Below are 25,311 nucleotides of genomic sequence, written 5' to 3' on the forward strand. Positions count from 1 at the left end.
TGTCTCGACAACGCTTTTGCATCGTTGGTGCTAACACTTGCAGGACACCCAGCACCTATACCACAAGACCCACAAGAAGTGCCTGTCCTACAGCAAGCGCAGTTACAAGGTGCATCTCGAAAAGTGCGACGACAGTAGCCTAAACCAGCAATGGACGTTCCGTGAGATTCAGGACTCTTAGTGGCCTCTGCCCGGAGGTCGTATAGGCTAGCCCCCCTCTCACAACGGCTGTTAAGCTGCGCTCTCCCTGTGAATCTGCTTGCCCCCACATGTGGTGCATGGAGACTTGTTAGTTATTTCATCTTTTTGTTATTGTTATTATTTCTTTCTTTTCTTTTGGTGGCTGGAGGATGTTTTCTTCTTCCACTGCGCCTAGACCTCAAGGTTTCAAGGACAGCATTGAAAATGCATGGCGTTGTCACAGTGTGGACGCAGTGTGTGCTGCTATTTCTGGGTGAGCGACCGCTGAACACTTCCGACACGTTCGCCCTGTTTGTGACTCAGTAAACCCAAACCACTTCGTCATTCCTTCTGGAATCTGCAGACGTCTGCAATTGCCATCGACGTCTGTTCTCAAGTATCCCATATGTTTTTTCTTTTCTTTCTCTTTTTTCTTCTTATTTTCTTTTTTTACATGCAACATCCGGACTTGCCTCTGGTCTCTGCCGAGGTGTTGTGTGCGTATATGTGCATCTGTGTTATGCTGTCGTGTATGTGATGTTGACTCTTGAAGGAAATCAGCATGGACTCGTCCAGGGATCATGGTGTACCGCTGCCGGCTCAAGGGTGAGATGACACAAAGAAGCAGTCACACATTTGGTCTTGCTTCCTTTTTCTTTCTTTTTTTTTGTTTTTTCTTGTGAAGCCTTGTTCGACGTTATCTCTTTCCTTTTAATATATTTTAAGCAGGCTGATGTTATTCTTTTATATTTTTTTAAACAATCTCCAACTATGCTGCCCAGCCTGGCCAGTAGACCTATCTCTTTCACTCTCTTAAACACTTACTTCCAGATTGGTCTTATTCACGTCTTTGCCCTACTTTTGCCTGTGAATCATGGAACTTTGCAGTGATCTTCACTCTTCTGTGAGCGCACTGAAAGACTCTCCATTCTGCGATTCAGCTGAACTAGTTCCGTTAAACTTCTTTCGTTCCTTGTTTTTCTTCATTCAGGTGTTTTTACCTGTTGACCACAATGTCCTTTTCTGTTGTAGTTTCTTTTTTCTTGCCTCATAATCTGCCAAACCGGATTCACCGCTATACCTTCCTTTGAGGGTACGCCCAAATCTGACATAATTTCTCTTCTGCGAGTTCTGTGAAACAAGCGATGAAACAAGCAATTTCACAGCGATGCAACTTTGATTAATGTGTGCATTCTCGTTGAATGAATTGCAAAAAAGAAAGGAAGAAGCTACCTCTTTATCTCCGAAACATATCAAGGAGTTGTTGATTCCAGAAATTCCTAGTTTTTGGCTGTCAGTGAAGCTTGAACCTGTTATAGTAATTGGCAAACTGACCAAAAGCACCAGCACCTACCTCTCTTACATCCAATCTGACATTCCTACCACATCCGGTGCTGCAGTCTGACTGTCTTATCGCGGGCCAAAGCCGTACATGTGTTCATGGTTTTGAATCAGTATCCCAGCTCCATTCTACTGCCCAGCTTAGCACGAATCAAGCTTCAACTTGGCTTCAAGCTGCCTCGAAGCTAACTTTAATGGGGGGGGGGGGGGGGGTCATTGGATCAGAAGCAGCAATAGTTACCTATTTTTATGATCATGATTGCCCTCTCTCTCCATTAATTTCTCTTTGCAGTTATTGCCTGCTCGCCATCTCTAATTAAGTGCTGTTGAGACGGGCTTTGTCGTTTTTTCTGCTTAAATCTGCAATTTTGTTTTGAGGGTAACTTTTAATCCTTATGATAAAATTCAGCAGTATTACAGGAATGTGCTTTAGCAGCACCGTAAGGAAAGCCAATGTTGGCCCGCATTGGTTCTAGATTGGCAAATGTTAACACAGCACCGGCCCCCACTTGTAGCATTACTCGGGCCGTGCATGCTTCTCTAAACAAAATTTTTTTGGAACGTTAAGTTGTTTCGAGGGTCCTATACCCTTCATTTCCCTGCACATTCCCAAAACCATTAATTAAACCATGTTGCTTTCGCACCTGCTGCTGTTTTTCTTTCTTTTTCAGTTACACACCACTTATTATCAGTTGCTCCAAGTGGCACTAAAGGCCATTGCTAAGTTAAAGTGATGAAATTTTTTGCAACTTTTGCAACTGTTTGCAAAGAAAATTTTTTGTATGGTGGCTATTTTGTGTCTACCATATTTGAAAGTAGCCTTTATACGTGGTCCAAAATTGCATTGGCATTTGGCCTTTAAAGGAATACGAACACATAATTTTTGAAGTCATAGAAACTCTGCCACACGCTTCTCGCAAGCAGAAGGATGAGACTCGCCAGACATGAAGCTCGGGGAACACTTACAGGACATTTTAATCTGATACCAAAGTTGGTCTCTGAAACAGCAGACATAGCGTCATCAACGTTATCATAATGTCACGGCACAGAGAAATTTGACAACGCCATGTTGCAATAAGGATAGGCATGATGACATTGCTCACAATTAAATAGATGAGAGCACTGCAGACATTTCTTATGGCTGTAATATCTTGTGGCAGCCACGGCAATTGCAGGAGTGGAGTGAGCCTATGTACAGTGAGGTCACGAGCCATCCACTGTATCCATCTCTAGGGTTCTGTAGCTGAAATTGGTTTGTAGAAGGAAGTTTTCTAATAAATAACATGAGGCATTCTGACGCTTGCCAGAATTTGCTTCATGGGTTCGCATTGCCATTTATTGCAAAAGAAACAAAAGAAATTGGATAGTCGAAATTGTAATGTCAGTAATTCTTAAAAGCTTTATTATGGTAATAAGGTGGTGTAATAAAGGGTAGCAACTGCCTGGCTTCGTTATCATAACTGGAGCCTGCGCACAGTGGCAGTAATTCTTAGTCAGCATCGCACGCAAGCTTCGTGGTGCTTTCAGAACAGTTTTGAAAAAGTCAGTCAAGCTTGCGATAAGTTGTCCCTTGGTATAAAACAGATTTTGGCATTTCAACAACCTCGTCTGATTCGATGTTTGTGCCTTTAGTGTCTCTTTGTAACGTGTGGTTCAAGTGTTAAACACAGCGTTCCCGAAGCTTGATTCCACCATGCCTTGAGCAGAGCTTTATTCTGTGTTCTTGCAGTTGTCCCTTAGCATAAAACAGATTTTGGCATTTCAGCAACCTCGGCTGATTCGATGTTTGTGCCTTTAGTGTCTCTTTGTAACGTGTGGTTCAAGTGTTAAACACAGCGTTCTCGAAGCTTGATTCCACCATGCCTTGAGCAGAGCTCTATTCTGTGTTCTTGCTGGTGAACTGCTGTGTTAGCTCAATGTGATAAGAGTTTGCCCTGACATGCGCAGTCAGATTCTCAGAATCAGTACTGTTTTTCCTTTGGAAAACATTTGTCACCTCATTTTCTTTACTTCTTGTTGAAGTAAGAATAAGTGGAATATGCCGTCTGTATGTGTGTTGTGTATGCACTCTGTCTAGCGGGAATCAATACCCATTTATCTTCTTTTGTTCATTTTGATGTTTGATTTTTGGGATTGAGTGATGATGCGAATAGCTTGAATTTGCTCATTTATTTGCTGACAGTTTGTTTTTTTACGTTTTTCAGTAAATGTTGAAACTGGGAAGTGCAATGCCGAGTGCCACTTTTGGTTTCTAAGGCAATGTGTGTGAAAGCATCAAGTGTGTGTTCATGTGCGTGCTTGCATGGAGATATTATTTTTTTCCTTTCCTTTTCTTGTTTACACAGTTTTGAACATTTGTTGCTCGTTCTACAACAGTTTTCATGTGCCTTGAAATGTGCGTCGTACAAGTGAGAAAACTATATATATGTACATATATACATTACGTAAATATTTCAGTCAGGAATGTGCTTTTTTATGGCAAACCTGCCTGCAGTACCCAGGTATAGCTGTTCTAAGTGGTTGAAGATGGAACATTCGGGGCCAATAGTACTACCACACACGGTTTAGGAAAATCCTGCGGTGCTCTTTCCACTGGGTAACTTTTGATCCTCATGACAAAGTTAGTCAGCTTTGAACCGCATAATGTGCTGGCTGGCATTTGACAATTGGTGCAGTTTAAAGCCCCTGTTACGTGAGCAGTTTTGATCGCCTTTAAGTCAGTCTGCGTTGAACTTTCTCAGTGTGATAGAAACTCGAGTGAGTTAGGAGTCAAGCATGCTTGAAGGCAACATGTAGCAGTGCTCAATCTGCATTGACTCAGGCACACCTTAAAGTTTTAATGCGGCAGTGGTATTAAACTGGGACACACCTCTCTGACTCGCAGCGGCAGCTCAAGTGGCTATGCCACTGTGCTGCCGAGCACGGAATCGCAAATTTGATACCTGGCTGCATTCCAATGGGGGCAGAATGTGAAAACGCTGGTGTACATAGATTTAGGTGAACGTTGAAGAACCCTAGGTAGTCAAAGCTAATTCGGAGTCCCCTACTATAACGTCACTTGTAGCCTGCGACTTGCTTTGGAACATAAATACTGCAATTTTATGTATCTATTAATAGCCTTGTCACATGAATGTTTTCAAAGAACACTCAAACCAAGTACAACCGAAATCTGCGAGCCCTATTAGCTCCCTTCCACTAGTTTGTGCAAATGAGCCTATAGGGCTCATGTATTCCAATACTGGTTGGTTTCAGGTGACTTTGAAAGTGCACGCGTGACAGGAGTACAAATTTTGCCATCTGAATCTGATTCTTTATTTGGAGACAGAAATGTTGAGGAACAGAAATTTGTGAAGTGAAAAAGTCGAAATTTTTGTGAAACAAAGTTGTCCTGTCTAAGCCCGCAGAAGTACCATGATATAGAACTTCTGTAGCCATGCTTTGTTTGAGATCATGAATGGGTGTTGAATGCAGTGTCAATAACAGGCCACACATAACCTAGTTGAAGCATTGTGTCATACAGAGGGAGTCATTAAGGCATTCCATAGACTGTTCACTGAATGTCATCTGAAGCTATCTGTGATCTCTTCACTTTTTTCCTGATTTCCTGAAGTGTTTTGGCTGCATGCAAACTTTTTGATAGTTTATGACAACTTCACATTTCATTAAGATAAATATGAGTAACTAACAAATTACATGGTTACTCTTTGTCGTCAGTAGGGCAGTTAAAAATATGCATTTTGTGCTTCTGGTGTGCATTTGTAACAGCCAGGGTTTTGAAGAGTGTTAAAACTTCACAATTCTTGTGAAAAGTGGAAGAATTTGTGTAACACTTTGCATTACTTTCATTGGTAAACAATGTTCGCTGTAAAGATTGTGTGCAAGGGATCATCATGTCTCTGAAAGTTGCTATGTGTGTGCTGTTTGAAGTTGTCAGTGGGCCACTTTAACAAAGTCAGCAATGTTGCTAGGGTACATAAATGCTGGTTGCATGCATGATGGAACATTATATAATCTGATGGCACAGTGTAGTCCACTTCATATGGTTTACGCTCATAGCACTTGGTGTCGTATGCTAGATTGTGTACTTCACATATGTAAAATAACGCCAATTATAACAGTATACAGCTGCGGCAGTGGATTTTCTACTTTTCCATAATCGCTATGCAAGAGGAATGCATTATTGCATGCAATTTCCACTGTCTCATTTGAAACTACAAGATTGTAGCTCCAACACATCTCTCTCTTTTTTTTTAAGGGTGAAAGAAAGAAGAAAGAGCCCTAGAAAGCAAATTTTAATGTATACAGGTGTGATTGACATAAGCAACTATATGACACATCTTTCATGTGTTTGTGTGGTGACACACTTAACTCAAATTTTCATTTGACGCGTACAATGCAAAGGTTTGGAAACAAGAGTCATTTCAAAGAAAACATTCCACTGTCATTAGCATCGTTGTGCAATACGTGAAACCCATGGTTTTGGTGCAGATGCTGCAAGACAATTTTTACATGCCACGTTGAGTAATAAAATACTATGATGGCTGTGTCGTATGGGATGACATGTCTCGTTCATTTTTTTATTTGCACATGACACACGCTGGGTGTTTTAGGGTCAAACCTATACAGTCCTCAACATTGGTTGAAGTGATTTGAGCACAGTCAGTCGAAGGATGTTTCAGGTCAAGCCCATAAACCCTATACGTTTTTAAATGCTGGTTAAAGTGAGTTTAGTGTCACCAGTGAAAGGATGTCTTAAGCCAAGCCGAAAACATACATTCTTCAAATTATTTTGGGGCTTTTGATCATGTAACTTGTGCAGTGTCATTTTGCGAATGATAGCATGTGAACACTGTAACAAAGTCCAAAACCGTTACTGCTGACCTACTTACCGAGTTTGAGGCGCCATCAGGGTAAGAGCAAAGTCGTTTATCCTGTTGGGACAAGATGCGTTGTGTCGTCTGCATGTGGCCCTCGCGTCGTCTGCTAGCCGCGCTCGGGCGCAATCTTCCGATCTCGTCATCCTCCGAGCTTTAATCCGGCCGTCATCGGGAGCAAAGCGCGATCTATCTTTTTACGGGCACTGAGGCCGACCCCGTTGCTAAGATTAGCACAAGCTCGCGCACACACGGAGCCCGCTGCTTCGCGAGCCGATCCGCGCTCGAGCGATGCCGTAACTGTATACTACTCCATTCGTGCCGCCAGCGAGCCAGCCAGCGGCCAGGCTAGAGGATGACGTCATGCTCCTGTGCGGAAGCAAGCAGCATATCGCGCCGTCCGCTAGGCCAGGAAAGCAGCAGCAGCGCTCGCTGGGCGCACGGGAGAGGTCCGAGCCAAGCGTAGACGCAGGGGGGGTATTTCCCTTGGCATGCTCCCCGTAGCCGTAGCGGCAGCTCCCGCGACTGTCGAAATTCGTCGCCGCTGCGGTGTCGTTGCGCCGAGTGCCGATGTCGTGCCGCCACCGTGGACCATTTGTGAGCGGTAGGGCGTGACGAGCGAGAGCGGCGGTTGAAGGAGCGTGTGTGTGTGTGTGCGTGGTGGTGGTGGTGCCGCCGCTGCACGGTCGCGGTGCAAGTGCAGTTGGCCGCTCAAGCAGCAGGCTACGCCGCTGACCCTCCGCTGTCGTTACTTCCCGAGTGTGACGACTCGCGTACTTGCTACTGCTCGCTTTGCAAGCGAGAACCGTCGTGCTGCTGTGTTGTGTGGTGCGTCGACTTGACGGACGCGCTTCGGGCCCGCTCCAAGCAGCAACCTCAAGCGTTCGCGGCCGCGTGTTTTATTTTTATTTTTTTTTCTTACGGCACCTTGGCCGGTGTGAAGGAGGAATCCCTCCTTTTGTGCTTACTGCCTTCGTCGAATCCCGCTCGTTCCCGTCGGTGGCGTTTCTCCCTTCGGTGGCACGATGACGAAATGACAAGACGAGACGGATACTGAAGCAAGTCGCCGGTGCCGCGGTACCCTGGCACACCAAGCCGCGCCGGTTTGAGCGAAGGTAAGAAAGCCACCGCGAGTCTCCCTCTCCTCGTTATTACCTGCTCCGCGCATGTTGTTGCACCAGCGAGTGCCTGCCTCTGTCTGTTGCTCGTCCTCGCTGCTGCACGAGCCGCCGCACTACGTTACCCATAGCGAAATCGGGGCTTTAGAAAAAAATTCAAAGAGAAACCTCGAAAGCAGCACCAACGATCGGAGGCAACCCCCGCGTTCCCTCCCCCACAGCTTCTCGCTAGGCCTAATGCGTCATACGGTCGGCGCCGCTACGCAAGCGTTCGTCACGCGTTGACGGGCAGGTACGAAGCCGACGGGGACGCCGGTCGACGCGGCGCATTGAAGTGCTGCGATCTGGGATGCGGGGTTTGGCGATGAGAGCTAGCGACCTTGTGCAATGCGAGCACGGCTGGTGCGGGGATGTGCGCGGAGGAGGAGGGTATAGATCGTCACCCTCTTCCTTTTCGTTGCCCTCTGGCCTGGATGCTGCTGCAACTCTTGAATTTTTTTTTTTATTCTACTAATGAATAAAATGACGCTGGAAAACTAGAGGCTTGCTGCCTCGCTTGTGCAGGGAGCACGCCGGTGGGCGAATTCATCTGAGCGGTTCTCTCAGGTGTGCTGCTTGTGCATTGTGCGATGGCCCTGGCAGCAGTGGCCTCAAACTCCGAGCGAGGTGTTTTTGTACCGGGGGCGCAAGGCGGGTAGGCGAGCTCGCTGCCTCGGTATTGATTGGACCTGGGAAAGGAAGGGAGGAACGGAAAAGAGGCGGCGAGGGGTGGGGGGAGTATTTTCTGCCGGTCGCGCGGTGAGTCACCGCGTTGCCGCTGCCTGCCACTTCAAACAGCCGTTGCTCGGCGCGTCGAAAGAGGCAGCGCCAAGCGGTCTCCCTTTCGGAAACGCCGCTCCTGCTCGATATATGCGGCTCGCGACAGCCGCCCCTGTTTGCTACTCGCTCGTTATCTTGGACGGGTATAAGAACTTGCCTCAACTGTAATCGCGCGTTCATTGGATATAAGACGTACGGCTTTTATCTAGTGACCGCGCGAGATCTGCTGCCGTTTTACGGCATGACGCGAAGGGCGAGCGTTGTCCTTGTGGCAACCCGCGCGCATGTTAACTTCATTCACGCGACAGCACTGTATAGCTAAAGATGTCCGCGGTGTCCTGTCCCGAGCTTATCTCGTACGTCTGCTGCTTGTTTCCGCGGTGTTCACTCCCCCCCTTTCACGAAGCTCGAGTTGAGAAGAACCGTTTTTCTTGCAATGGCACCGCTTAAGTGCGGCAATCATTGCGGCGTCAGAAGCTGGCTTGCGGCTACGGTTTTTCCTCTCGTTACGTCCGTTAAGAGCTTAGCGCTTCTCCGTTCCGATGAAGGACGTTGCAACCCCTTTCCCCCGTTGTATGCATTGCTTCTTGTGTTTTTACCCCTATTAGACAGGTGTTTCTCCGACCCAGCGACGTGCTACGCGGCTGGGTGACCCGGCCGACTTTTCCCCTTTCTAAGCTCTGGCGTCGTGCGTGATAGCAGCAGCCTGCGGCTTTTCGAAGACGTAGTAACGGTAGGATGATCTACCTCGGAGGTAGGGGATACCCATTCTGTGATTAACGATCAGGAATAACCGGTTCGACACGTCAGTAATAACTGCCCGTGTCTGTAGATCGTTTATGCGTCAGTACATAGACATAGGTCTACTTGGCAACGGTACAATCCACGCCTTCATGCCGCCGGTAATAAACGAGAGAAAACTTTGGAACGGCGGAGGCAGGTGTTGTGGTGAAGCCGTGAAACGGCGCAGCATAGTTTCGCTTTGCGCGAACAGAACTTGCGTGGGGGCATTTCACAACAGCAACCCTTTGTCCGTGGTGCGAAAGGGTGACAAAAAAAAAGAAATTGTCGACGATCACACGCTTGGTCCCAAAGATGTGGAAAAACATGTTCATTGGCACCGCGTTCGAAAATTTCCGCCGCCTAGCACTCCAGAGATTTCGTTACAAAAGCTTTTTTTTTTTTCCCCTTTAACCTAGCCTGCTGCATACATAGGTCAATTCCGTCTCCCCGTAAATTCGTAAAAGTGCGGCGGCCTACCTGCCTTAATTCTTGTGCAACATTTATCGACCTCTAGTGCAACGAACGAAAAAGCCAAAACAAAAATACCTGCGCCGACCGAATCGAAACCGCCAGACGTCTGACCGTCGCAAGATCGAGGCAATTTCCCATCGCGGCAGAGCAGTTCCGATTTGCTCAGCAGAAACAATAATTGAAAAATAAAGGCACAAAAGGAGCCGGCCGCGCAACCCACGTGGAGAGAAGCGCCGACGCGACAAGGACGCGCCTATAGCGAAAGCGACTGTGTTTACACTCGCGCTCGAAGCCGCGTGTTTCCTGCCCCGCTGCGAAAAGCGTGCGCCGAGCAACAGGAGCCGTTTCAAGAGCGGGTGAGTCATTCGGGCTGTCTGTCTGGCTCTTGCATCACGACGCGGACCGTTCCGGCAAAGGCGATTGTGTTCCGTGCCTCGTTCAGTGCGTGGGCGCTGTACGCACGCACTTCGATATCGGATGGTGCGTGTTCGAAGGACGGAGAAGAGAGGGAGGAAGAACCGCCGACGCGCGCGAGGCCGGCTGGAGGCCTTTGAAACTGAACCCCGAGCCACTGCGCGGCAGCCGTTATCTTTTTTTTTTTTTTTCTGTGGTTGTTGCGTTTCTGTAAGTCGGCATGCCTCGTTTTGTTTACTAACGCGGAATAACTCGCCCGGCGCGATCGTGATTGTTGGCGGCTCCGTTTTCCGCAGCTTCGCGCGAAGGAGCTAATGACGATCGAAAAATTTTCGATCGGGCTCGATCGCGATCGAAGGTGGTGCCCCCGTGTTGTGTTGACACCGGTTGTAAAGCGTGCCTGCAAGTTGACGCTACAAGGGCCGTAGACGGTTCCACATCGGGGAGAAATAGAACTTGCTCATCTTCATTTTTGGTCAAGGATAGGGCATCTGTTGGTATCATATATAATGTAAAGTGTAAAAGTGCAGCAGTAAATATATGTATCTTTAAAGAAATACTGCAGGCCACATGGCCCAAGCCGAAGGGGCAAAAACACACTCATAAACAATGTGCACGATTGAACTAAAATAAAATAAATAGCAACATTCAAAATACAAATTGCCACAACTGCTAAGAAATACAATGAGAAAATGCAAATACAGAAATGGTAACATTATCGAGTGGATTGCAAAGACAAAGTTCTGATTATACAAATAGGCAGTCAGGTGACAGATTATTCCAGTCATCGTTTTCAGAAACAATGAGAATTTAAATACATTTTTTCTGGGAAAATAAAGAGAAAGCGGGTGCGTATTACGAGTGCACTGGGTAGCAAGTGGGGATAAGTAAAGGGCTGGGTCGAGCCCGAGCCTCCGATTAAGTAATGAATACAAAAACTTTAAATGCTGATCTTTTTGTTAGGATGCGTCGATGTGGATGTGGCCAAAAGAAACGTCTGGCAGTGGAAAATGACCATAGTGCGTTAGTTGACCTTGGTGCACTGGCACCGTATGCATGCCTGAGCTCAGCAGTGGACGACAGCATTCATACGCGACCGCAGATAGTGGGAAGTGACCAGACGTTGTGTCGCACATACTCCAGGGTGCGATAAAGAGTGTAGTGCGTCAAAAACTTGCTGCCGAAATTGTAGAAATTGTTGTTGCAGCATTAGTCAACGATATAGCACACTACACGTGGTGTGCAAGAAAGTAGAATGTGCAGAGGCTGCAAAATTGAAGCACAACGAGGGAATGAAATGGCGATGGTAATTAATGAGGCCCAGAAATGCCTGAAATTGCTTGGTGGGAGATGGAGATGGGAAATGTTTAATAACTTGGACAGAGTATGGGACGGGTTAGATGCCAAGTTCGTCTACTCGATGGCCCAGGAAATCGAGAGAAGCAATGCCAAACTCGCTCTTCAAGATGTTTACAAGCAGGCCATATTGACGTTCAAACACCTTACGAAGGTCAGATTCGTGTTCCACAGCAGAGTGACTGAATATAAGAATGTCGTCTAAATAGACAAAGCAACAAGTCGGGCCACGGAGTACTTGATCGATGAACCACTGAAATGTTTGAGCGACATTACGGAAGCTGAATGGCACACGCAGAATGGCATTGAAGGCCATGTTAAGGGCAACTATACCGCTGGCGATGCGAATAAGCCTATTTTTGTTTCATTAATAACTGTGACTAAATCATTATCATAAATAAGGAACAAAAGTGGTCCCAGGACACTGCAGGTAACCCTGATGATACAAGAAGAGTGCTAGATTTTTTTCCCATTAATTTCAACATATTGCCTGCGATCATTTAAGTATACGGAAACCCAGGAAATAAGAAAATCCGGAAGGCCAATAATATGTAGTTTCTAGATTAATTTGTTGTATGGAATGCGATCTGAAGCCTTACTGTAATCCAAGATCATGTCAGCTTGACCCGTCCTATGTAGAATGCGAGCCAAAAAATAAACAACGGAAGCCAGCTGTGTAATGGTTGAAAAGCCTCTCCTAAAACCTTGTTGCTAAGATGGTAACATGTCGTCGTCAAAAGGTTTTGTTATGCTGGTGGCTGCAAATATGCTCAAGATACTTCCAAGAAGAAAGAAATTATAAATATGGGGCAGTAAATTAAAACTGACAACAGATCTCCCTTTTTAGTATGGGGACTACATGTGCAAATTTCCAATCATGAGGTATGTAAGAGGTCTTTAAGGAAGATTGAAATATAATTACGAGAAACTTCGCTAATGGTTCAGCATAGCGGGGAAGGTAGGCGTTGGTTATACTGTCCGGTCCAGGTGATGACTTTGCCCTTAGTTTCAACAGCATGTTCAACACGCCTTCATAAGACATGAAATTAACATCAAAGGAATTTGACGAGAGACCAGTGGAGTTATTCATAGATGCAACAGAAAACACACTATGGAATTGAACATTAAATGGTCAGCAACAACCTGCAGATCATCCAGTATTTCATTGCTATTTGAAATCTTATATACTGGTTGTTTGCACTCCTTAATATAATTCCCAAGCTTCCCAGGATCATCTTTAATCAAATTTGGCAAAGTAGTGTTGTAATTTTTTTGCTTTTTGAACGGCCTCAGAGTGCTGTTCAAACTTCATGCAATGCATGTGAAGGAGACCACTGGTTTTTCAAATATTTGGCCCTGCGTTTCGGATGAATAACATGTCTATTCATCCAAGGAGTTTATTTGTCTTTTTTTAACTTTTATGGGTACAAAATGGTCGAGCCAATATAAGCAGATCTTTTTAAACTTCACCCAAAGCAATAAAGGATCGTCCTCTAAAATTGCAGTGAACTCTATTTCAAGATGATTCAAGATAGCGTCGTCATCAGCACACATGTAATTTTTTTACAGATTTAAATGCAGTCAAATTCTTTACATGGCCTGTACAAAGTGGAAAGGAAACAAAAACAAACAAGTGATAAGAAAAACCGGGTTGCATAGAAACATAGTCAACAATGGGACAATCTACAAACACCAGATCGAACACGGAACTTGAGTATTGACAACACGCGTGGGTTCAACAGTCTGCACAAGGTTGCTATCAAAGGTAACATCTGCATTACGTGCAGCTTCATGCTTGTAAGTGATTCCTGTTAATTGATGGAAAGTTAGTCACCGACAAGTATAATTTTATGTTTATTATGTAGAAGTAAGTGGTTTTGTTAGGCAGTTAAGACATCAGGAGATGAGTCAGGGGGTCTGATGAGTAATAGTTTTGTTGAACTATCCACAGCTAGGGGGGGGGAGGGGAATTCTCTCCTTTGTGTATCAAAAGCACTACTATAGGTAGTGCATTAAGTTCTGTATGTTTGTGTGTGGGCATGATTTTCACTATCAGATAATAATTGGAGGACTGAAAAAGAAAATCGATGCCAAAGACATTGAGGTGGCCTTCGAAATTGAAGCCGAGGCACCATGCATGTTGCAGCTTCACAATATTTTGTCATTTCTGTAAGTTGTCATCGTCATTATGTTTACTAGTGAACATAAAACACGTGCTCATTTTATTAACCCTGTAAAAGCCCAAATACATTCTTACATCAAGAAGAATTAGAACAACTTGTTCACCATTATTTCTGACCATGAGTACATCTTTACAAAAATAAATACAAAAAATGTGAGCTAGTAAAGCTTAGTGTGGTAATTGGGTTAGCGATTACTGTGCTGAACTGTCTCCAACAGAAGTATAAACACCATGCAAGCGATCTTGCACGCGACAAGCGACGCGATGGAGATGGCTGTCACATTCGTTTGTCGCCTACAAGTTGCACCCCATGCGAGCGATGACTTTGAGCGACGTCTCCCCAGTGTTGCCGGTATGAGGGCAGCAATATAGGCGCCGAAACTAGTGTGACGTGTGATTTATTAACTTCAGTTAATGTATTTTACTGTAAAAAGCAGCATAAAATATTTCTGAAAGTCTTGCAGTAGGTTCTTATCCTTGCACGTATAAAAATTCAATCGTTTGCTCGTTCCGTGCGACAATCGGAAGTACTGGAGTTATGTACATCCAGTTCCGGCTTTGCGCTATTGGCTAGTCACTCGTAGCACTTCCGGGCGACGAGCGACGCATTCTAGATTTGCAGAACCAAGCGATCGCGCGACAAGACCAAGCGATCTGTTCACACGACGGCCCGATCCGTCGCTCGTCGCTGTCGCGCACAAAATCGCGCTCATGGGGTTTAGCCTTGAAAATTCGTTCCAGTGTATCCAAAACGCTGCTATATGCTGTCATTTTCTACGGTTAACTGAATTTTGGAGATCTGATTCGGAGTGGCACTGATGGTACGTAGGGCCTTGCAAGACCAAATTGCACGATCTCTGCTTCTGCTTCCTGTTTGCAGACTTTTTGTGCTGTGAGCACGGGAATCTGATTGGTCAGCAAATTTCAACAGGTGCGTTTTTTGCACTATGAAAGATGAGGCATGCATACTAAGATTCTTATAATTGACCAAGTAGATTGCTATTGTCTGTTGAAAATAAGGCTCGACACCTGATGCAATATCAATGTATCAGCGGGAGTTTCTGCATCCCAAAGCAAACCTGTAATGACTCATTTCACATTACACTCGTTTAATTCTCATCTGCTTTGAAGAAATTTTTATTAGAATATTCAGGCAATATTTAGTAGCGAAGTATTGTTGTCTCTTGCCTGGCAGTAGTGAAAGAGCAATCACGTAAATATTGTTGACTGTTGCCACAGGCCAAGTGCCATGCATTTCTCTGAACTGAGATGTTTGTATGACAGAATGGCTTGCTTGAAAAGAGCTTGGTCATCGCTCTTGCTCTTTCATATAATCGCTGCATTTCCTGAAGCAAGCAACCAGCTACAGTATAATTAGCTGCTCACTTGTTATGCATGACGGTCTGCATGTCTGACAGTGAAAAAAAAAATAAAAGGTATTTAAAATCTTCAAATGATTACCAGCAGGGAGCATTACTGGCCCAAATGTCATGCATCATGTAGTGTTGTCTTGTTGCAGTAAGATCAAAGATCAATCGCAAGTTAAGAAGCAGTGTTGGGGTCTTGCCTCAACATGTTTTGCTGCTGTGCACATAAAAATGTAATGCACATTTTTTGCGCTGTTGTGGCAGTTGCTAGAACATCACCTGCCGCCATGGCTCAGTGGTTATGGCATTCTGCTGCTTAACACAAGGTTGCATGTTAGATTCCCAGAAGAAATGGCTGCATTTCAATGGGGGTGAAATGCATGAGTGCTTGCATACTTAGATCCAGGTGCATGTTAACCCTGAAGGGCTTTTTCTTTCTTTTTTCTTAATCATAGTGACTCATTCACAACATAGCACACTGTTATAACATGGTTAAAACAGAGAAATATTTTTGCAGATGTTACAGGAAGTCCATTTAAATAAAAACAATGATTATAGAATGTCACTTGCCATCTAAGTAGCAAAGGGGGCTTGTCACAAGCCCAAATGTAATGATCACTCGTAAGGAGCCGAGATTGTCAGGATCCATTAGAGGGTTAAAGAACCCTGGGTGGTCTAAATTAATCCAGAGAGCCTTCCACTATGGCATCCCTCATAGCTGGTGGGTCAGTTTGGCACACTAAACAACAATATTGTTACATAACAGTGACTACTCCTGACCGGGAGAATGCTTACGGCTGCTGTCAAGATGACAAAACCTTACGAAAGCTTTTTTTTCTGGGCAGTGCTATATGTGTTCCTGTAAATACAGCTGTGTATAGTGTTGCGGCTCAGGTGGCATTCGGGGCATGGAATCCACCGAGCCCATCGACTACTACGTCAGGTTGTAGAAAATGAAGGAAAAGGGTTTATTTAGCTTAGTTATGTGGCTCCCGTTACGGAAGCACACTCCATGCAGGAGCAAGTTAAATGTTACAGTTCACATCAGGACCCTCTCCTCACTCTCGAAATGTCTCCTCTTTTAATACCGTCATATTCCCTAGGCAAGTCAACTAGGGAATGTGAAGACTGTCCAGTAGCAAATCACCCTCGTCGACTCCGTTGCGATACCACGCCCATGCTCGCAATAATCCGCAGTAACTCTGCCTCTGAAGAGACTGGTTTGGAATCTGTGGCAAGGAAGCAACCGGTTACACCCCGCTTGTCGTCGTTGTCCTCCCTTCTTTTCTTTACTCGGGCTGCCAGGTAAAGGGCAAGGGGAGGGCCTTTTGTGGAACACTGCAACAGTCTGTGTCCATGCTGCTTTGACGTCTGGACAAGCGCTGAGGGATGAGTGGTGATTTGACTTGTATTAAACGTCTAATTAACTGTGACTCCCAAATCATTGTCGTTCCCGTCGTTTTCATCCTTCGCTCAGGCTGACAGGTAAAGGGCGGAGTGAGGGCCTTTTGTGGGACCCGTCAAGAGTTGGTGTGCACGCAGCTTTGACCTCTGGATAAGTGGTGATTGGACTTGTGTTAAACGTATAACTTCGCCTTTCAATTCGTTGTCGTGCTTCTGTCCTTTTCATTCTTTCTTTGCTCAGGTTTTGAGGTAATGGTAGGGTGAGTCCCTTCGTAGGACCCTTCAATGGTTGGCGTCCACACTGCGTTGACGTCTGGATAGGAGGAGTGTTGGTTTCGATACAAGGCAATCGTCCAATTAATAACTTCGTGGTGTTGAAACGTAAGGATGGTATTTTCACACGAAGGGTTTTCAGCAGAAAGCACTGGCATAGACAGAAGGAAAGATGACATGCAGCTGGGATAGCAACTAACATTATTACTTGTTTTAAATCTTTTTATATCATGAGGCATAGGAATTTTAAACATTCAGTTGCTGGTGCTGCTTTGCTGGTGCAGCAGCATGTTGCCTTCCCCTCTGTCCGTGTCACACTTTCTGCTGGAAAACCTTTTTGCTGCGTGCGAACCAGGAGCTCAGGAAAGCTTTTTTCTCATCATCTATTTCTTGCCTCTGTCTGTGTAACATTTTCTTCCTTTTTTTTTTCTTTAATTGGGTTACCAGGACCTCTTTTAAGTTGTGTAATTGCATGAGGGCTTTCATCTCAGCATTCCTTGGCCAATTTGTGTTGATGGTTGCGCAGTTGTCTTACACCCAAACACCTACCTATTTTGTTAATAATTGAGCAGTGACGTTGACTCTTTATTGCCCTTATCCGCCAAGTCGATCCTGGAGCCTGTAAGTGAGCCATTATGGCGAAGCCATCTGCTCTCGTCGTGAATAATTTGCCAGACCTCCTGGCTCGCATAAGCTGGCAGCTTTAGCAGCGGAAGTTCGTGATTGACTGGTTTCCTATGGCTGTTGTCACCTGCTCCATCATACGTTGGGCACGTCATCTGTCCAGGCAAGTTGTGCAGGGCATTGGAGCTGTTCAGTAGAGGACTACCTAGTATGCTGCTATTTTTCAACTTGTTAAGGGGTTGATCTAAATGAATTGTCGGTTTAAACAGAGTTCTAGAAACAATTGCAAGTTTTGCTTTTCATGTTATAGGTTTTTTTTTTTCATTTTATAGATAAAGAGAAGAATTTTAGCTCTATTAGTAGATTATGCTACTACGATACCAGGAAGCCATTCTTAGGGGCTTGGTAAACCACAAAAAGCATAAAAGCAAGACTGGCGGCAATGCCGCCTCAAAGTTCTTGCACCAGCTTGCTGTAACGTCGTGAATTTTGACACCGTATGCTCGGGCCTAATTAAAATTTTAATACGTAAATATAGACTTCATTGTGTTCTAGAAGCAACAAAGACTGAACTTTGCCAAGTTCCAGGAACGTTTCCTCGGCCAAAACAACCCAAATATTCAAAAACATCTGCGACATCGCACTGACTGGGGTTTCGATGCAAAATGCATACAATTGAAACTTTGAGCTTCATTTTCTCTCCTAGTAATCAACCTTTCGCCATGAAATTAACGAAAGTAGTCTCAAAATAACGCTTTGTCAGAATAAACTGATTTACTGTTTTACTTCAAAACAATCAGTTCAACTTTCATAACAATGGATGTAGTATCTAAAAACGTATAAATAGCTAGGTTTGTAAATTAATATATATGTGGAGGGGGATAAATGGTTAATGGGTGACTCGTGTTGCTAGGAGGACTGGTAGCAAAACATGTTTTGATGACTGACTGCAAACATCACAGTAGTTCTGCGATGACTGCATGTGGCCGACATAAACATCTAGTGCCTAATTCCGTACTCCCAATCTGCCACTTCTCAGATGGCGAAAATTAACCTGCAACCTTCCACTACAGAATTATTTCACGTAGCCCTAGTGTTGCTCTTGGACGTTAAGATCAATCAGTCAATCAATAAATCTCAAATGATTGGGCAGAAATTTCAAAATTTTTCTGCTCACCATCTAGCTGTGTGGAAGGAGCAGTCGAGCATGCCAGGTCCTTTCTGCTTTGGTAGCCTAATGGAGCTGTCATTCAAAGGGCACAACAACACGCTTGCCCTAGTTTATCTGTTGTATGGCTTGCGAGGAGTCGACGGGGAAGTGAACTCACAGCAGCATGATGGAGCCATGGTTATCAAACATTGTCAGATGCGCTTGCATGATTGAAAAAAATACAGCGAAAGAAAAAAAGGCCACGGACATGTGCATAGAAGTTAAATAACAGAAGTGCTAATACGTTGAAAAAGTGCAGTGGAACGAGGGCATGAACGTGTGCAAAAGGAGAGCAGATAACGCAAGCACTGATATGCCGACGTTGTTTCACCAAGGCGACCATTTCTGACGCGGCACCTCGAATTGGCAGGAGGCACACAAATACATTTGCCATGACTTGTTCATTGCCACATGTGGCGTCGCTGGGGCGTGCACAGTGCTGCGTAAGCACTTCCTGTTTTTCCGGATTGCTCGTGCTATGGGTTTGCATCCGCGTCTTTCTTGTCCTGTGGTTTTGTCTGTTGTGCAGTTTCACTTGATTGCCTAGCCTTTGGAAATGTTCAGGCAGTTGTATTGTTCACTCCTGGTCACGGACGCTCGATTATTCATGTTTAAGGTGGCATTTTGACAAAGTTGTAGTATTGGCTGTTTTTTCAAAGCTTGGTTTCGTTTTTCTAGCTGGCTGGGTATGACTGAAGTTGAGGAGCCTTCATAAATGGCCAGCACGGAGGGCTGTTTCAGGATTGACATTGTCTTCAGGCCTTTTTTTTTTTTTCAATTTGTTCCTGACTATGTGAGGAACATACCCTTGTCAGCAGTATGGGGGGGAGAACAGCTCAATATGAATTCAAGGGGCTGTAGTAACGGCATTTAGCTCATCATGGAACTCTCAATATATTGTATGTGGAACTATATGCACACACAAAAAACAAATGGGAACAAGTGACTCCCGTTTTGTGCTTGATTTACTGTGACACCTATAAGCGTCAGCTCGCTAAACAGTGTTTTACTGGTAAGTGTTTCATGAGATGAAACAGTCACGGTGAGAGCTGCTCTGTACAGATTCACATGTTGGGCTCGAATCTGCATGCTTCTAGTAATTGTAATGATTGCCTGAAAACAGTGTTTTCTGTCATATTGTACATGGTATTATAGTGCACGTTCTTCAGTTGTGGACGCTAGCTTTCCAGCTTTCAGTTGTCTGCTTACCATGAACACTCAAAGGTTGTTGAAGCTACCTGCCACACATCAAGCTGGTAGTGCTTTATTGCAGCTGTGGTTCTTGTCAGCGCTTTATTGCATACCTTCACTTTGTAGCCACCTAGGAAAATGGGCGCATTTCGAAGGTGATCACCCAGCAAAGCTGGGCACTGAAGTTACTCAGTCGCTAGCTTTACAGGGGGGCTGGTGTTGAATTAATCCAGAATGATAGATTACCCTTCTAGGAGCCTTGCAACAATGGTTTTATAGTTAAGAGAAAATAGACCCTATAGAAAAGTGTAAAGCTGGCTTTCCTGTGATGCACAATTGCCTGAAATATGGCAGCAAGCGCATTGTTAAAGTGAGGATTACCAGTTACCTGTGCCTTAAATGTAAAAAAAATGCACAAAAGGATGGATGAAGCATTATCCTTGCTTTAATCGACATTTCAGTAATGCGTGAGCCACCACGTTCTGCAGCACATGCATTATGGGAAAACTATCCTGGCGCATTCCTGAAAAGTCAATTGCGACTTGAATGGCCATGCAAATATTAATTGCTGGCAGATAGCAGTGTCACTTCAAGCCTGCAAGTAGTACTGAGATTGGTGTGAAGAAAGCTGGCACCAGTGTACTTCTCCTATTGAAGAATAGAGTAAAATTGGCTGAACTGTACTTTCCTGTGTGCTAAAATGCAATGTAACTAAGTTAACCACAGGAAACCTAAGCGCCATTGTATATAAAAGAAAATGATAAGACTTAGCTGACCAGCGTGCAGGTTTAAGCTTTTCATTTGGACAGAACACTATAACAGCATGAAAGTAAAACTGGACAGTTGTACTTTCTATAAATTCTTGCACTGTTATTTTAATTTGTTAATTCTTATTTCTGGCCATGGAGGGTACATTTGCAAACACACAAAAAAAAAACATGCTTTTTTGAGCAAACTGAACTTCACGGTATCGAAAATGCTACCACGTACTTTGTATTTGGTTTATTGAGCTTAAATTATGAATTCACAAATTCAACTCGGGAGGGGGGGGGGGATATAAAAATTATGGTGAGCTTTGTGTGGCGATATTAGCAACTGTTGACTACAGTTTGCTAGTAGTGCATGGTAGTAACAGCGGGAAATGACAAACAAAAAAAATGCAGATGCAGCACTCATGTGCACGCATTCTTTTTATTCCCTTGTCAGTTGCTTCATTACCATCTTATAATAATAAATCACGACGAACTAAATTTGCCACCTTGCTACAATACAATACACTTTGCCCATTGCAAATGGGTAGTTATACGTGATAGGAAACTGGTACCATGTCTTCACTGTCCGATCCTGACCTACGCTCGCATAATTTTCTTGCTTGCAAAAGCTTTGTCCTCAGTAAAAGTGATGCTCTGGACACCTTGAACCACCGGTCGATCACTTTAGCTTGACTTCACTAGACCCTTTTTCTAATCTGCAAGTGTGCTTCTTTGCACCGCACATTTGCACAACTAATGGTGGCACGATGTTTTAGCGGCACATGCTTGGGGCTAGTAGTCTCTTGTGCATGGTTTTGTCACGAGAGTGATGTCGACATTTTACACACCATAAGACACTTGTCGCAAACTGGGCCTGTATGCGCTGCTTGCAAAAATGGCTGCGCCGCATTGCCATGGCGAACGGCCCTTTTCGCCCGCCGCACCGTTTTCGTGATGCGGTGGACTTAGCCTAGCGATTCTTTGTTGTCGTGCCTCATGCCAGAGGCAGTGCTGCTCAAACACTTGCAGTTTCACCCCTCTCGAACACTTCCTTCTTGGTGCGTTCCCTCCATGGGGGCCGTGCTTTCTTATCTTGGTTAACACTCTGACTCGGCGCTCATGTCAACACAGGGTCCGGAGGTTGAACTGCAAGGAGCACAGCCAATTGAGTCGGCTCTTGGCAGCGAGCCCTTAAAGCTGGATGGAATAAGTGCCGCTGCATTTTTTCTTTTTTTTTTCTCCCACACTACAGCTCTTTGAATACAGCATGAATTTAGGGGACACATAAGGAAACCGTTCAATCAGTGTAGTCTGGCATGGTCCGATGGATTTAGTATTTCAAAGTTCCGTCTGGCATTCTTTGTTGCAGAGTAGTTGGTTATTAGAGGCAAAGCCTGGAGGTCATGAATTCGACTCCCGGCCAGCACAGCCATATTCCTATGAAGACAAAATGCAGGAATGTTTGTCTGCTTATACTCAGCTGCATGTTAACGAGCCACAGTTGGTCAGAGATTAATCCGGGGCACTTTACTACAATGTCCCTTGTTACCCATTGTGCAGTTTCTGGACATTAAACCCCAGAATTTAATTATTAGCAGGATAAGTAAAGGCTACACAGGGTCATCCTACTGAAACTTGTTCAGTATTTCCTGTTGAGCTTGGTTAACAAGCGACATTTCAAAACTGCCTTGCAATGTCCTTTAGTCATTATTGGAGCAAATAACCATTCCTATTTCGTATTGCTTGGTCATAGACAAGGACTAGGAAGTTTGAGATATTTAATCTAAAAGAATACAAATCTATTAACCAACACTGCCTCTAATGACTTGGTGCATGTTTACTTGGCTGCCTTGTATAAATTCCGTTTGCATTGCTGAGATTGTACAGTGTGGCAAACTCTGGGACAATGTGGGGACTTAAAGAAGCTAGCGATGTCTGTAGTTGTTGGACTTGCTTGTCTGGCAATTCTGTCTATTAGTTACACTTTTCTTGAGTGGTAATGCTGTCACTTTGCAGTCCAGATCCTTCATTTGCAAAGTAAGGCGTAAGCACGTTGAGGGAAGGAGGGGGGGGTGACAACTACAGAATCGGCAGTGTATTTCAGTGTCACATTGGCTAATGTACATGATTACAGAACCTGTGGCGAGTGCCCGTAGATGTAGAATCGGCAACAAAAAGCATATTCTCTTCGCTACCAGTGTGTACATCTGCGAATACCTTTTCTAAAGTGCTCTTAAACAAAGTCTTGCGAGGCACTAAAATTACACTTTTCTAAGCCCGGACCGTGGTTTACTGGGCTTACAAAAGAGGATGCCATATCTCTGCTGAGGTGGCCATGGAACAAAAAAAATGGCTGCGAGCATTCTCAAAAATCTTGCTGTTTGCTACCATCGTCCACGTTTGTAGGCACTCTCTTTAAAGTCAAGCATGCCTCTGAAAAGCTCAGATCGCACGCATTTCTCAGCCTGCGTCATGGTTTACCCTGATTCTAAAGGAATCAAAGGAATTTCTAAAGTAATTTTCTACGCAGCGTCCTAGAACTTCGACCCTTCAAGGGCGAGGCACATAAATACCTGAAAGAAATATTTATTCTTCAACTGAATCTGCAAAATAAACAGGAAATAAGTGCTTTTGACAAAAAGATAAAAATATTTAGTTAGGGGGGCAACACCAGCCAGAACACTGGGAGCGAGCTTTACCCCTTTGTTTGCCCTATGCCTTTTCTTTGCAACTTGTGCAGACAGTACGCATCATATGTGAACCATAGGCGTATTCATTGAATTTGCTTTGCATTATTTGTGTGATACCACTGCAGCTGGAGATCTTGCATCGGTTTGTCTCCTCCGACCGAGCTTTCAAACAAAAGCGAGTCGTGTGCCAAACTTCTTCCTTGTGCGGTGTTCTTGCCTTAATCCAACAGACAATGCTCAGACTCAGTGTTGGCCAATGACATTTATTGAGAAACTTTGTACTAAATACCAAAACTTGGCAAGAAAAACATTATCTGGTGTGTTGCCTGTAGGCAACATTTGTTCATAAAGGGTTTAATTCTCGATCCATTCGGCCTCACGCATCCGTCTGCTAGCCTCTTGGTTAGCTCAGATAGTAGAGTGGCTGGCTTGGAAATGGGTTAGTGTCGGGTTTGAACCTCAAACCAGCGGAGTCCTTTTTTTTAATTCTGAAAATTTTGTGAAACCCAGGGCTTTGTAGTTGTTCCCAGGTGACTGACAAATGTTGCCTTCCACAAATACATGAAAGATTTCATAATGGGAGTGAAAAATCATAGTGGAGTGGCTTTTACAAGCGATTGCTGTTTGCAGGCAAACAGTATTGTCAGACCTCCTTATAATGAAAAAATTGTGATTGGGTCCATGTGAGAGAAATGCTAACATTGATACTTCCGATCAGCGGGCAAGGAGTCTCCTGCTGATTTCGATGGCCAGTCAGTGGCTTGCTGTGCTGGTACATAGCACACAAACAATGCGAAATTACAAATGTGCTTTGCACCATCGTTGATATGCAATTGTTCAGTCAGTGTCATCACTCTATACCTGTATATTGGCTTGTCAGCTAGGAGGTCAGTGAAGCCAAGGCTGTTTGCTAAAATATGCACACATGTCCAGAATGAGCAGTTTGAAGTTGCTTTGGCAAGTATTTGAGATTTTTGCTGCCAGAATACACATTTTGTGGTTAGAGCGAACAAGTGTTCTTTTTGCTGTAGGCCATATAGTTCTTCTATAGTTGCATATAGTCCGTTCTAAGCAATATAGTCTCATTTTCGGCATCAGTATAGTGCTAAAATACTGATTGAAATGGGGCACGACCAACAGAATTTTGTTTACTCCATTATGTCAGTATTTGTTATTTTGAGGTTCGACTATTATTAAAACAATTTCTGTGGCTGTAACTGCTGCGTAAGCACAGGGAACCCAGATTCCAACGGCACATTCTGTTGCAGTACTTCGTGCAGGAGTTGCAGAAGTGCAACGGCCAAGACTGCAGCCTCTTAGCCGATCTTGGAGTCCATAGAATGCGTAGCTGGCGTCGACATCCAGTGAACCAAGGCTTCTCGCCACAGTTGCACCGGCTTCTTTGGTTCAGCCAGTAAGACTGCGCTCCTCAAGGATAGTTATTGTGGGGATCGGAGTGGGAATGTCGTACCCGAGTAGCCATTGTTGCCCCCAGCTGCATACATCTAAATGCAGTTTATTGTCACCTACTTCATGTCACTGCTCTAGCAGCACAGCAATTAAGACCGACATCCCCTTCAGGTCCCACTGAAATCTGGTAGTTGAAAATTTGGTACGACTGCATTTCTCGTATCTTCGGATTCATTAACCTTTTCTTTATCGCAGGAAAATGATGGAAACTCTACTAAATTTCCCCCACACTTTCTAGAAATGCAACATGCAGGCAGCCACGTTTCAAGCACAACTGTTGAAACAGCTTGAAATAAAAACTACGCACAATACATGGTGTCCAAAACCCCACATCTGTGACGTGTTTCTGGCTCCCGTGATCGCTTCTGCTGCATCCAATCGGCAAAAGCGTAGCCTTTGAAATCCACATTTTAAATCCAGAGGGTGCCGCCCTATGGAGCGTAGATTTGGTCACCACCGATGCTTTTATGACGAATGTTGCCACCTAGTGTCAAGAATTGCAACTAGATGCAAGCTGATGGGCATACTAGTCATCAATTCACGCTGCACATTATCTTTCCTTATGATGACAGCAGTATAGAAGGGGTTAAAAGCATACTGCAGCAGAACAGATTAAGGATTTTTGTGTGAATTTTGTCCAAGTTTATCTTGGTGCATATAATTTCATGCACAGCTCCTGAAGGAGATATATGTCCACTGTTGGGCCATGTTGGCTGTACAATAGACAACACTGGTCTAACAATGGTGCTATTTAGGAGTCGTGAACTGCTGACACAAGACTTTGGTCTTAAG

At 44.5% G+C, this 25,311-nt stretch overlaps 2 protein-coding genes across 8 annotated transcripts in view; both read left to right on the forward strand.

Annotated features, from left to right (window-relative positions):
- The window catches only part of Pgant7 (N-acetylgalactosaminyltransferase 7), a 40,155-nt gene extending 34,078 nt beyond the window's left edge, over positions 1–6,077 (forward strand). For all 5 annotated transcript variants that reach the window (XM_075698902.1, XM_075698907.1, XM_075698903.1 and 2 more), the window contains one exon: positions 44–6,077. In XM_075698902.1, coding sequence (XP_075555017.1) covers positions 44–181 — 138 coding nt within the window. In that variant the 3' untranslated portion in view covers positions 182–6,077. The remainder of the gene's footprint in view (positions 1–43) is intronic.
- Positions 6,078–6,814: 737 nt separating this feature from the next.
- Positions 6,815–25,311, forward strand: part of alph (protein phosphatase alphabet) — a 41,170-nt gene continuing 22,673 nt past the window's right edge. The window contains exon 1 of one of the 3 annotated variants that reach the window (XM_075698909.1): positions 6,815–7,510. The gene's annotated coding sequence lies outside the window, so the exon portion shown is untranslated. The remainder of the gene's footprint in view (positions 7,511–25,311) is intronic. The other 2 variants (XM_075698908.1, XM_075698910.1) reach the window with 2 other exon arrangements.

The sequence above is a fragment of the Dermacentor variabilis genome, chromosome 7 (genome assembly GCF_050947875.1).
Source record: "Dermacentor variabilis isolate Ectoservices chromosome 7, ASM5094787v1, whole genome shotgun sequence".
Taxonomy (NCBI): Eukaryota; Metazoa; Arthropoda; class Arachnida; order Ixodida; family Ixodidae; genus Dermacentor; species Dermacentor variabilis.